This window comes from Thalia democratica, chromosome 4 (genome assembly GCF_965202585.1).
Source record: "Thalia democratica chromosome 4, ktThaDemo2.hap1.1, whole genome shotgun sequence".
NCBI classification, from domain to species: domain Eukaryota; kingdom Metazoa; phylum Chordata; class Thaliacea; order Salpida; family Salpidae; genus Thalia; species Thalia democratica.
In genome coordinates this window covers 21079815-21094231 of record NC_139168.1, presented here as the reverse complement: position 1 = coordinate 21094231, position 14417 = coordinate 21079815, and the positions used below count along the sequence as shown (strand labels likewise).

At 27.4% G+C, this 14417-nt stretch overlaps 1 protein-coding gene across 1 annotated transcript; it reads left to right on the top strand.

Annotated features, from left to right (window-relative positions):
* Window positions 1-1705: 1705 nt before the first annotated feature.
* On the top strand, window positions 1706-13995 carry LOC145833124 (galactosylceramide sulfotransferase-like). The gene is made up of 6 exons (XM_082940326.1): window positions 1706-1983; window positions 3050-3155; window positions 3995-4146; window positions 6098-6290; window positions 11932-12072; window positions 12620-13995. Exons 1-6 carry the CDS (start codon window positions 1706-1708, stop codon window positions 12881-12883), a joined length of 1134 nt encoding a protein of 377 aa, XP_082796452.1. The 3' UTR covers window positions 12884-13995.
* The last annotated feature ends 422 nt before the right edge of the window (window positions 13996-14417 follow it).

Sequence of the window (14417 nt, the reverse complement as noted above, 5' to 3'; positions counted from 1 at the left end):
AGAATTATAAAAATCTGTATTTTAATCATCGTTCATTTTTACACTTTTAACTATTTATTTTAAGCATTTAATTATTTTGAATACCAGTTTGAATCAGATTTAAATGTATAATTTATTCACTGTAAATAAGATCTAATACATTTAAACATTTACGAACTTGATAAATGACTATGAGTGAACTTAATTTAAACCAAATACTATGTATGAAACACAACCATAAAATAAGGTATTTGCAATATTTTTTTTACTTCGCAATGATCACTTTGATTCGTCACGACACTTTAGGCGCTAACGAGCTATTTTTTTTCGTTGTTTTGGATAGGAGGTAACTATGTTTTTTAGGTTTGTAACCATTCACTGTTACAACGTAGTTACTATTTTATTACTGCTATTACTGGTTTAGTTTGCAAAATTATTATCCTTAAATAAAATGTAAGCACTTTCAGATTAAATCTTCAAAACGCAGCTAATTAACTTCTCTCTCATTAATCCTTGCTGCAACTTCCATAGTGTAGAGGTAGTCCAGATTCTTAACCATAACCATGAATGTAAACAGACTTCGTTGCTGTAATTCAACACGACAAATCTGCGTGCTAGCATATCTGGCTGCAGGTGTCCTCGCCAAAAACGAGGCTCAGTTGTGCACGTAGAGGACAAAAATCTTGAAGGTTAAATTTTTATGACACGCCATTTAAAGTATATGACTACTTTTTTAGTTTTTATTTGTTTTACAGATAGCAGATAAAAATTAAATAGTTACTAGTTAAAAATAAAATATAGTATGATGTAGCTAAATTCAGTTTGAGACTTAATTACTTTAATTTTTAAATCCTTTCTTGTTATTTTCTTTCTAACAAAATCAGTATTTAAAATTTTCAGTATATGTATTTACTATCAGTATTTTCACAAATCTTAACTTCAATAAAACTCTTAGTTCTTACTATATTTTACTATAAGTTCTTTTTTATTTAGACAAATAATTAAAACTCATTTTTATTTCATATATGCATTGTTTTTAGATATATATATTTTGATAAATAAATTAGTATGAAGCATTAACTTTAATTGATTGTAAAAGATTTCAAAGGCGCTAAAAGGCAGTTATGGTTTCTATAAAAAAAAATTTCAGTAATCTAAGTACATAACTGAAAGAAGTTAGCTGATCGCGGAAAGCAAAAATTTTTGAACAAACTCGATACTGAAGAATACTCAAAATACACTTAATTTAAAGCATCTATAATTTATACTTAAATAAGTAAATTATTTTTTAATACTTCAAAGTTAAGATATATTCCAATATAAAAACAATTAAAAGATTTTTCGATATACAGTGTTGACTTGCATTTTTTAATGTCTTGTCCTGGACAAGACGGTAAAAGGTATCCGTGGTGTAAGACTCGATAACCGAAATGTTTTGTCGTGACCCAGGTCTAAGCACCATATATTTAAAGCGCTTTTTTTAATTTTTATCAAACAATAGTAAACGATTTTTTTACATAATACTATTAAACGTCTACAAACTTTCACTTGAATATTATTCACAATATATAACAACGACTCGTAGATAGTTTAGCGAAACTTTATTGAACGATCATATAAAAATTCACATTTAATTGAATAAAAAAATCACTAAATAGCCCAACAGCATTTGGGCTCAAAATTCCACAAGAGCGTACTTCTATCCCGAAAACAATTTGCATGCCAGATGAAACCCGTACTTCATAAGCACAAGCACGTATTCAGGATTGCTGTAAAGCACTTTAGCCAGGGGAAACATGAAAATGCAGATCACGATCTGACAGAAGACTACGAGGGGGAACTCCAGGATCCGGAAGATGGTTCTCACCAGGAACTTCAATGGTTTGTGGAGGATTCGGAGGATGAGACATGCAATGATGAAGAAGATTGTGGCAAAGATCGTTTCCGTTTGAAAAACTTCCACCATTTCGAACATGACGTTGAAAAGAGCGTCCATTGTGAAAAGTTTAAAATTTTACCTGAAATTTTTAAAAATGTTGTGTGAATGATTTAAAATATAAAATAAATAGATATTTATAAGCTAACTGCACTTGATTTAACTCGTTCAAAAAATAAAAAATTGCAGTTCTGTCAGCCAAAAAAGTAAAAAGCTACAAATAAATACTGTTAAACAAACAAATACATTCAAAGTTATGAACAAATTTACATAATATAAGAAGTACTATAGATGACTTGTTTTTACTATAAAAGCTGTAAAGCTGAGTAATTAAAACAAAGTCAGTGATTACTAGTTTGTACTGAAACAGAATGATAAGTACAATATATTTTATGGGGAAAACTTGCTGTGGAAGCACTTGACCGAAAAACCTCAAAATTAATTTGATAAACTTTTTGACATTTGTAACAAGCTTTCGTAGGGTCTAGAAGCTTTTGCAGCTGCCTTTATGTTTATTGCTCAAATTTTATTTTGAGTTTAATGTTAAGTTTCGACTTTATAAAAATTTGTTCATAGTTTTGATAATAATTTGAAAATGTAGCAGTTTCTTAATTTAATCTCGTTATACTTCTAGTTTTAGAAAAGTTCAGCTCTGAAGCAGAATAAACGATATACATACTTAGTCTCTTTGATTTAATGGTTTACCAAACATATTACGTTAGTTTCATTAAAGTTTTAAAACAAAATAATATAACACAAAAAAAGCCAATACTGATTAATTAAGCTGAACTCAGTACTTTGGAATTATATATACTTATATGTAAAGTAGTATTTAAGTAGTTAAGCTAATTAAAAGTGTAAATAGTACTTTTTAAAAACTAATGTACATATTTAGTAACTACTTATACATATAGAAAAATAAACAAGTTACTGTACTTGCAACTATTAACATTAATACTTAAACTTTACACTTATTTATGGACTAACACTAAAGTAAAACTAAAACTTAACATTTATATCTCTTTGTAAGAACTTTCAAGAATGTAAAAACAATATTGGCTCCAAAACTTTTCAAATATTTCATAGGTCAAACTGTGTATAACAATCATTATAACTGATTTGTTATTTTAACAGATTCAACATTGAAAACCTTAGGGAAATAGTTTACCCAGAGACCCAATACATCACAATTATCAGGGCTCCAAAAGATAACGTCGAATCTGTGTTTGGTTTCTTTGTTGTTAGTTTTGTTTCTTTATATAAGATATACTATTTTATACCTTTTTTTTTTAAATTATGCTTAAAAGGCATAAAACCTAAATTTATTAGTTGTTAGAAAACTGTTTCTTGAAAATGCTTAAGAAAATAAAACAGTCACTTACAAGTTTCTACAACGCGTTTATGTTTTTATAGAAATAAAGGCTTATCTAAGTTGTGAACAACATAAAACTTTTAGCACTTTAAATCTAATTTTAATTAAAAGACGTTGAATCATTTTCAACAAAAATGGTCTTAGATGTAATAATTGCATAGTTTGGTATACATGCTTAAGCTTGTTTTAAAAACAAAAGCTTAAAGCAAAAATAATAAATAAGTCCTTTGATGGTTCTCGCTTTGAATAAGTGTTTTGTCAGATTAATTCAATGTTGATTTATTGACAACTTTTATTTTCATTAACATAGCCGAACGTCAATAATCATATTCAAGTATTTATAAGAAACTTTATAACTAAATATTTTACAAAAGTGTATAAATTTGTTTAGTAAAATGTTTTTTTTTTGTACTTTAAACTATTTCAATAATTTTAAGCTTGAATGAAGTTAAACTAACTTTATACTAATATAATTAATAACAAAGTTGCTAGATTTGATCAACAAGGTAAAATTAATAAATTAATAATAAACTTTATTGTCTAAGTTTAAACTGATGTTAGCTGAAGTAAAAACAAATTATACTTTCCTTCGAGGAGTTTAGGCAAGCCTTTTAGCTGTTTTAAAGCTGCTTTTTACGCAAAATAAACAGAAAATTTTTTAAAATGTTAATTTCTAAAATTTCTTTAAACACTTTTTTCTTGTATAGGATCAGTCGCCGTTCAACGATTGGCTTGCGAATGTGAAAGCCGACACAACAGCACTGAGATTGCAGACATTCTACGACAAACCGGACAGTTTCTTCACCAAAGACACGGATTGGTACTTTAGATCCAAGAACCACATGTTCTTCGATAACGGGTATTTTTGTTGGTGTAGAAAGTAGTTTAAAAAAATATGAGCAGAAACTTTGTTTATATAACTGAAAACATGTTTAATTTAAAATAAAATACATTTTTTTTCAAAATAGTTTTTGAATTTAGCACTTACAACTAATTAAGATCTTAGGTTAAGACAAACACAACGAAAGTATGCGATAAATTTTAAAATGAATACAAAACTTTTCAAAACAAAATATTCCTTCACATTTATAATTTCTTAATCTCTTTTCGCGTACTTCTAATCACGTTACTACATCATTTGAGCACCCGAAGGCATAAGAATAACCAACAATTCTGACACGATACATCCGTACAAGTAAATACATATGAAAAAAAATCGAGAAAACTTCAAGTCTGACACAAATACATAAAATTTCCGGCGAAAAACGTCGCATTAACGGTCTTGATTGAATTTGAGGTTGCGTTCAGGCTTTGAAAATAGCACAATTAAATTCTTTCATATCCTTTTCATTTTTTATCAATAAAACAGTAGCCTGGCGGATGCAGAAATTCTGACGTAACTTCAACGCCTCTTTTTTGTTAAATTTAAATCAAAGTTGACGCATAAAATCTTGTTAATTGAATAGCGGTCTGTTGTAAAAAAATTTGCAAGCAAGCCGCAGTGTTATGGAAATAAAAAACGTTGTTAAATCTTACAACAAATTTAAAAAAAAAGTGAATTCTTAGCAGTTCTTTAAAGTTCACGAACTACCGCACGAGAGCTTTTGTTTATTGGTAAGCTGCTTACGAGCTTTGGCAGCTTTAAAGATCACAAAAAAATGAGAAGTGTAGTTTTGCGCACTTGAATGAATGTAAGTATCTAAGCTTTGTTTAATGTCAACTAAAATTAACGTATTTTAGTGTCAGTAATTGATTTTTGATTGCTGTAGTCTTTAAGCTTCAAACTGTTTAGTTATTTAATTTATTAGACATTAAATTTAAACGAAACTTTAAAAAAAATTAAATTTGACTTATTCTTATTAACTTATTTCTTTCTTGTCTTGATAGTCAAACCCATTATCAAAAAAATCAAAGCTATAAAAACTAACAGGTATGTATTTTAAACCCTTAACTTTTGATTAAAGCCAGAACCATCAGGTTTATACAAAAAATAAATCAAAAACTATAAATAGGTTTGTAAGTATGGCAATACTATATTTGTTTTCACTGTTAAAAGACTTTACTAAATACAACGTTGCATCAAAAAAACATACAAACTAGTTTCTAACACATGCTAACAGAAACGTAGCTAGAAAACATCTGCACCCCTTTATTTTCTTAAAGGTTGAAATTTATTTTAATTGAGCTTGCTTTATAATTTTTGATAAGCTAAACTCTGAAAAATAATAAAAAGTACTAGTTTATATATACTTTGTTAATTTAACGACAAAGATAAAAGTTCTCAAATATTTTATCCTAAGACCTGAATGCACAATAAAACCTTTTGAAGTCGCATACCACTTGGATACCTTTAAACTTCTTGTCCAGGACTGAAAAACAACAAAACTATATTTATTTGAAACAATCACTGCAGTCTATATAACAGCTTATCATCCGTTCTTAAAAAAAACTTACCAATTTTAACATTTTGCTGAAAAAACACTATCATCATTGTTTATCTACAACATTATATTACTACTATCGTAACTACTCATAACTAACCATATTTCTACCACACAGTTATGATAAAAAAAAGTAAAGCTACAAATAAAAAAATCCGGCATAAGCTTATAAAAAAAATATTTATTAACCACAACTAATAATGCATTTTTACAAACATTTGTTTACTATTATATTCATAGTTACGACGTATCAAACAATAATAACTGCTCATAACTGACCATTTTTGATAAAACCTTCTTACACAACATAAATACAAAAATTTTCAACTAATTTTTAACAATCAATGATCTCTTTTTCATCTCAAACAGCTACGACGTGTCAAACACGGACGAGGCTTACATCGACAGCAGGATACAGGAGATGTCCAACATCTTCTCGCTGGTGCTCATCACGGACTTCTTCGACGAATCGCTGATCATGCTCAAGCACAAGCTCTGCTGGGACTGGCAGGACATCGTCTACATCAAGTTCAAGATGAGGATCGAAGAAGCCAAGACTGAGGTTGGTGATTGTTTTTGTTTATTTATGCTACTTAAATATAACTAATTAAACATTTTAGTATGATATTTTTGGTACTTTTGTACGGTATAGTGTTTGTACGAATCTTTATGCAGCAGCTTGTAAAATAATACTAGTACTTTTAAAAGTTAATTTTTGTTAGAACTTAAAATTTTTTTAAATAAGAAAAATCACTTTGCACTCAACTTAAGACATTTACCAGCCGTAGATATTTATTTTGAAGTAAAGTAAATTCACTAAGGTTCTGATTTTATCTATGAACGCTTGCCCAACAACGAATAAAACTTATACACTTACTTAAAGTGCAATAAATATCAACCCGTGTATATCTTTAAAAAGTTAGCTTCTCAAGTACTAACAGTGAGTGGTTTTTAAAAGGTTAAGTAAGTTATTAAAAAAATTTTTAAGTAAGCAGCATTTCTTAGAAATAGCTGAGGTACATTTATGTCTACATTAAACCACAGCTAAGTGCTTAATAAGCAGCAAAAGTAGTAATTTACTAACACACTTAAATCTAAAAATTATAAATAATTATGTTCTGTGGTGTACCTTAATGCTTTTAAGGTGACAAAAAAGTTTACAGTAACAAATAATAGATTACTGAACATTAAGAAACAACATTCTACCTTGAAAAACATAAAAAAGGCCGGCGCTAACAGATGTGTTGGTATATGTTAAAGCTTTTTAGGTGACAAAAAATTGAAAAATAATATTTAGCAGATAACCTTTTATTTTAAGTTAAGATTTTACTTAGGTTTTTAAGATCAATAAAATGTTGTGTCGTTCCTTTGGCACTTTTATCATGTTAAGTTTTAATTTTGAAATATAAAAGTTTCTGCCTGTAAAGATTAAAAGATTGAGCAACACAAACATAATAACAAACTTATGACAGTTGACTTACGAAGGCTGCCACATTTAATGTTTTTATAAATATAAAGCGAAACCAAACTCCAACACAAATAAAACTCAAACGCACTTATATCACCTTGTGTCTATCAATAAATAAGCCCGCTTAAGTTTAGCCTAAACAAGATTTTCCATCTATGAAACCAGTTTTTGATCTGTTTTCAGTAAAATTTAGTGCTAAATAAAGACACAAACTCATATGAGCTTTATATCAATGGTATGTCTATCATTATAACTTGTTGTTACGAATAACACCTGCAATGATATAAGCATTTAATACCGTTTAAATTCGATATAAAACGGCATTTATATGACGGAAGTATAGAACAGTTATGCCATTCATTGTAATCTGCTGTTGTATTGCATAAAAATGGCTGAATACTTATGACCTACAATATGTACTTTTTAATGTTTTAAATAAAGGGTTGGTAGCTTTTTGTGAGTGTTTATTTAGAATGTTTTTTTTTTTGCGTGCCGCTGTAACTTTCGGAAATTGTATTAATAAATATATAGCTTAGAAGAAAAACTTTAAAAAAACAACAATTTTTAAAAAAGCTTATTAATAAAATAAAATTATCAACATCCCTTAAAATTCAGAACGAAAAAGCTATACTCCTTTTCCTTAAAACAATTATCTTTAGCGAAAAGCACGTCATCAACCTAATACTCTTTGCCTGACAGACTGTATCTGTTTTAGATCCCTGTTATTATTAAGTATAAACTGTATTTCCACAAGTTTGTTAACTATGTTTATTTTTTTACGTAGCAAATATACTAAAACATTGAAGCTAAGCTAACGTAATCAAAAAAAAGTATGCAAACTTAAAGTATTTAGTAGTACTCAAATAGTTGTTTACTCAAAACACAATATATTTTATTTAGATCTACGTGAATAAAAAAAACTTAAAATTTTTCAAACACAGCATTTGAAGTAGATATAACACATACATGCCACGAATTTATGTCATTAAGTCAACTTTAACAACATTTTTCTTTATTAATTGCTTTTTAACATCTGGTATTGTTTGTAAACAAGCAAAATTATTTTAAATATTTACACCATTGAGGTATTTAATCATAGTTGTTCAGAACTCAAACATCTTAAATTTTATATGTATCCCATGATTTGATTGAAACTTAACATGTAAAACGTTATTAAGAACATAAACATATTTTACTACTTAATACGATTTAAAAATGTCTGAAAAAATATTACGGTTTCTAATATTATATTTCTTCTACTTTCTTAATATATAAACTGTACAAAAATAAAATAAAGCATAAAAAGTCGACTATAATTAATCAACATAAACTAAACTATTCTGCACAACGTTATCTAAGTTCGTTGAGCTAACAAAAATAACATAGCACATGCTTTAACACAATGCTTAACAAAAAACCTTTTCAAGGTTCTGTAGTTAAGTATGCTTGTTAGCGATTTGATTTGTAAACACGGATTTATTTCTAACTGCAAAAAAATTTGGTAAATTGTTAAACATTGACTCACAACATTGTTAAGTTTAAAATCAAACAAATTGGTGCAAAAAACTAATATGTTATTATCACGATTTATTGTTACCTAAACAATAAACTTCTTAGCTTCAATTGTTTGTTCTCTCATGCAACACATGTAAGACTACAACTTGAGGGTATTGTAATTGATGAAGATTATCAAAAGACTTAACTAAACGTGCTGCTTTTACAAAATAGAAAACTAAACTTTTTATGAAAACAACTAGCCACGAATTTCATATGTATAAACAATAAAACTGCTTTGTGTGAGATCTCTTGTTAGAAACTCTTGGTGTTTTTTATGACCTTCAAACATAAACGCTTACATTCAAACAAATTTAAAGAATTAAATATTAAAAAATAATAATTTTTCACGTTTTCTCGATGTTAAAACACAAAACACGGTTTAGGTCTTTTAATTGTCCTAAACAATTTTTTAATGATAAAAATACGTGATTAATATTTTAATTTCTTAAATTTTATTACAACTTAAACTTCACACGTACAAAGTTTGTACACGTTTAATTTATGATTTTAAAACTATTTCAGCAGTTTGCTGCAATTAATTTTGCTTATCTAAAAATTTAAACATAAGTCACTCATTTAAAAAAGGTTTATTAATTAACTTCGTTTAGTTCATCATCAGAATAAACTTGCTAAAAACTGATAATATTATAGCGTAAATTTAGTTATAAACACTAATTTTGATATACATAGCTAAAAAATGTTACGTCATAAAACATAAAAGTCTGTTTAAAATGTCTAAATCAGAGTTGAATTATATTTATGAATTTGAAGTTGTTTGTAAAACAGTTGAATCTATTTTTTGAGAACGAAACAATAACACATTGCAAATTTTGAAAGTATATATTTCCAATGTTAACTATGAAATAGATTTTACCTTATTTTGATTAATTCATATTTTCATTTTCAAGAAATACTGAAATTTCAAGATTTAATACGCTAGTTTCGAGTATTCTAAACTAAAAATACCGCGTAATTAGTTGTGCTATTTATTTTTACATGCAAAAAATACTTTATCTGTTTATTTTTAGTAATAGCTCAAATAATTTGATGATACTTTTTTAATGTTTAATATTAACCTAAACTAAAATTTTTCATTTAGACTTGTTAAAATTTTGTTGTTTTCATATACTATAATTTTAGCTAGGAAAAATAGTTTTACTTTCAAACAACTAGTTTGTGTCAACCTACTACAAATGCTGAATTTAAAAATAAATAAAAAATGCTTTATGTAAGATCTCTAATAATATTTGACACGATTTGAGGTTGCCACATAGATTTTGTGTGGTTATTCTAATAATTTAATTAAGAATGAAAGATTGAACACTTATTTCTTGGCCACATCACAGAACTAAAAAACATTTAAACCAGATATTAGTCAAACACTGTTACACGTACATTACTTAGAAATAATTTTAATATTACCAATTTAATTAGATATTTAAGTATTATTTTGAAACTTCGTTAATTGTTTAAAGCTTTATTATATTTCAATTAAGTATAGTATTGTAATAATGAGAGTAACCACAAACGAGTATATTAGTAAATTACAAAACTAAAATCAGCCACATAAGTTTAAATATGAGTTTTTTGAATACACGTAAAGTTTTAACTTTTGGATTTGATTTCTCATAAGTTTATTTTACCTAAAATCAGTAACTAATTAAAATAAACAAACTTAATGGTAGCGACAAAATAAATAAAATAAAACTCCGTATAAATGAAATTCAATAACCAAAATTAGTTTTAATTATTTATGTAACTTATAACAAATAAAAAAGTACTGCAAGTATGTTTTTTAAACAAGAGAAGTGCTTAAATATTTTGTAAGTGGGGTAAACCTTTGTTTTCAAAACTGACAGATAGCAACTTTAACTAGAGATTAAAATAAATTTACTCTTTTTTAGTTTAATTATAAACAATACGTGTTAGCTGGTGCTTGTTTTGATTTGATTATTTTCATTTTAACTGAGTTTACAAGCAAAACATATGAGCATGCTTAACATAAAACCTTAAGTAGTACGTGACCTACCTTTGCTTATTTGAAGGACGTGCATTTTTATCAGCTAGTTATTTGTAAGTTAATTTAAAAGTTGTCAGTTTAATTTTTAACTTTGAAACATTTCTTTATTTCATACAGCTTGTTCGTTATGTATAAATTAAAACATAAAAAAAAATCTTTATACTTGTGAACTTAAGAAATAGCATTTTATTATAAGCAGTTTGTTTAAATTTGTTAGTGAAAGCCAAGACATTAATAACTTATTCAACTTTATTTACAAAAAATTGTTAGTTAAAATATGTTTTGAACAGAAAATAATGTTTAAACTTATTTCGTATGCTCGGTCTAAAATTAGACTCTATCAATCAAGATTAATTAAGATTTATAAAAGTTGTTTAAAAAATCTGAACAAGCTAGCTAACACTAAAATATATGTTTCTTTCATTAGTAATCATTTAAAAAATTATTGTTGATTAATTAGCTTTTTATTTTTGCGAAACTTGTTTGTTTACAAAACATTCAAGGCCAAACGGCTTTAGCAGATATACTTCACTGTAAAACTGTTATTGATCGTTTTTGTTTCTATGAATGACTTATTGCTGAAAACTGTTTGTTTGTAAAAGCCAGTAGCTGGTACAAATATGTGAAAGTTACCAAAATAAATTAAACTTACGTGAACCTAACTTTGTCAAAATTTAAAGTTTGTCTAAGTTAACAACTTTTGTTGCAAAAACTTAATTGTTGCTTTTAAGACACAATTTAACACCTTGTTTAAGATAAAATGTTATTAAAGTTTGATAAATCTTTTTTAGAGAAAGTTCTACATCTACAATATCTAACTTCGTATTACTCACTTAAATTATTACTTTATTTACAAGTATTATAAGCTATTTTTTTCTTAAACTATTCTACTGCTTTATTAATTTTTTCAACTTAACAAAAGATTTGTACGCAGTATGCAGCTTTATAGTTCAAGTTAATTAAATATTTTTTTTTTCTACGTACATCACATAATTTAGTATATCGTAAACAGGAAGGTAAAAAGACTCGGAGACAATTGATTATGCTAAACTACTACCGTGTACCTGTAAACTATTATAAGTAGTTAAGTAAACACTCTTTAAAAAACAATAAATGTTATGTTTTATGTAATTGTAATCAAATTGTAAATTACTACAGGTAAACGAGGAGCTTGGTGAGAAGATACTGAAGTGGAACCGGGCAGATATGAAGTTGTACGACCATTTCAACAAGACTTTCTGGGCGGAAGTTGACAAGTACGGACGGCAGAGAATGGAGGACGACCTCAAAGTTTTCCAGGTTTGAATTTTCTAATTTAACAGATAATAATATAATTTTCGTTAGCAACTTAAAAAAAATGTTTGATTTAAAATTGTTAGTGATTTAAAGTCTTACAAGTGGTATAACAGTAACAGTCTACAGATGATAAAGTGTTATAGTGAACAATAAACTACATAAGAAAAATAATAGATTTATCTACTGCTTTAAAGGTTTTAATAGTTAGTTTTAATGTTTAATTGTATATTTAAACCAAGTATATTTTTACAGAAGACCTATAAAATTGCTTAAGTAAAGCTCAAACAGTTTAAAAAATACGATAAAAAGTATATCAATACCATAAAAATAGTTTAAAGCTTAAAGACACTAGAAGTAGCATAGAAAAGTTTTAAAAAGATTTATAAAGTTTTAGACTTGCCAGTTATAGCTTATAAAATTCTTAAAATCTTGGCAACTTTAAAATTTACTTAGAAGACAGATTTCCGAAGTTCTTGCTGGATTTCCATAGTTCTGACTGTCATTACATCAAAAATACACTTAATAACATCGCTAAAATACATGCTAACAGGAGAAACGCGACGAAGCTGAAGACCTGTGCATCGACTCGTACCAACCGTTCAAGAAGAAGCCGTGGATGCTGGGAGCCAAGCTGAAGAAGAAGCCCTCGGACTACTGCAGGCACCTGGCGTGGAGCGAGACGGTGTACGGAGAGCACCTGAGGGAGAAGATGTACTCCTCCATCGACAGCATAACCACTCCGACGGAGGAGGAGGACGCCAAGAGGGAGGAGCTTTTCCAGGAAGTTGCCACGGGAGCGCTCAGGACTCTGTAAAGGGGGTTTTGGTTCAGGGGAATTTTTGATAGTTTTTTTTCTGGTTGCCTTGTTAATCTGTGTAAGGTTAATGCAAAATGATGGTTTTGTATTTTTATAAAGACATATTTATCATAGCAACAATATTTAACATTGGGATCTTATTGTTTTGTTAAGTAACAAACTAATAAAAACAATCTTTTTGAAGGTTTTAAGAAGTTCTTGGCAAAAACTTAATTTATTTTATTACCACTATTCAAAAAAATTATAAAATAAAATCAAAACGAGTTCCATTCCATTAAAATCTTTGCGACTATATAATTGAATAAAACTTCCTTTACATTTTTAGTTCAGAACCTGCATTATCAACCTTTTACTTAATTACGACGTTGTTTTCACAATCTTATAGTTTCAAGCAGTATGAATTATTACGCTTAAAATGTAAATATTATTAAAAAAAAAAGATTTTTGTTGACATTTATGTTTTTACTTGTTATTTAGTTTTCTTTTTTACTTTTCTTTCATTTGTTGGTGGATCTTAGCCATAAGTCTATTGCAAAACTTACTTTGACCCTATTTTAAAATCCTTCTATTTTGCAATAGATCTTGTACATATGTATATTTTCGCTGTTTTACTTCCTGTTTTGGGTCACATCTAATCTACTGCAAAATGAACAGTAGATATATTTTTTATTTTCTACTAAGTTTGTAAATAGTTTAAACGTTGTTGAAACACATAGTTAACTTAATACTTAATATTTTCACTTATAGTCTAGTTGGTATTGGTGAAAGATTAAATTTGTAGACTTATACTGGTAGAAATTTTATTTGTTTAATGTTAATTTTTTATTTTTCATCTAAATTGGGGTGTTTTTAATACTCACTGCTGGTTCAAAAACTTGTAAATACAAAAACTGATGTTAGTAGATTGGCCAAATCTATTAGAAGTTTTAATAAAAACAATATTTTCTAACTCGTTTTAAGATTCGTTTTCACTAACCCTGTTTTACACCGACTGTTTTGTTGTTTAATGCACAGTCTTTTTTGCCAGTACTTTTTAAAGTCCTTTTTCACGACTTCTTTTGTACAAAAGCTTTCACATACCTTTGTTAGTTTAATTCTTGCTCTAGTTTGTGTTTCATATGTATAAACCAAATTTGTATAAATGTTTTATTTTTAGTTTTTTGTTGAACTTACTATTTTGTGTTTTGCAAATAATTTACCACAATTATATACATTTGAAACAAAAGATAAACGAAGGCCTAAATCAGATTTTTGTATAAACAAAAATTGATTAACTTATGTTATCTTTATATATTTTTAAAATTACATGACTATTAAAACAAATATTGTTATAAAAGTCAAGTTTGATAAAATAATCTGTCTAAAAAGTTTGAGATAACAAAAATCTTATTATAGAAATTTATACATTATTTAGTCTGATTTTTATTTTTTGAGTTCATGTTGGTTATAATTAGCTATGAACTTTGTTTAAAACTTTAGAAACATCAATTAAACCTCAAGTTTTAATTTCTATCAAAGCACGAAATTAAAT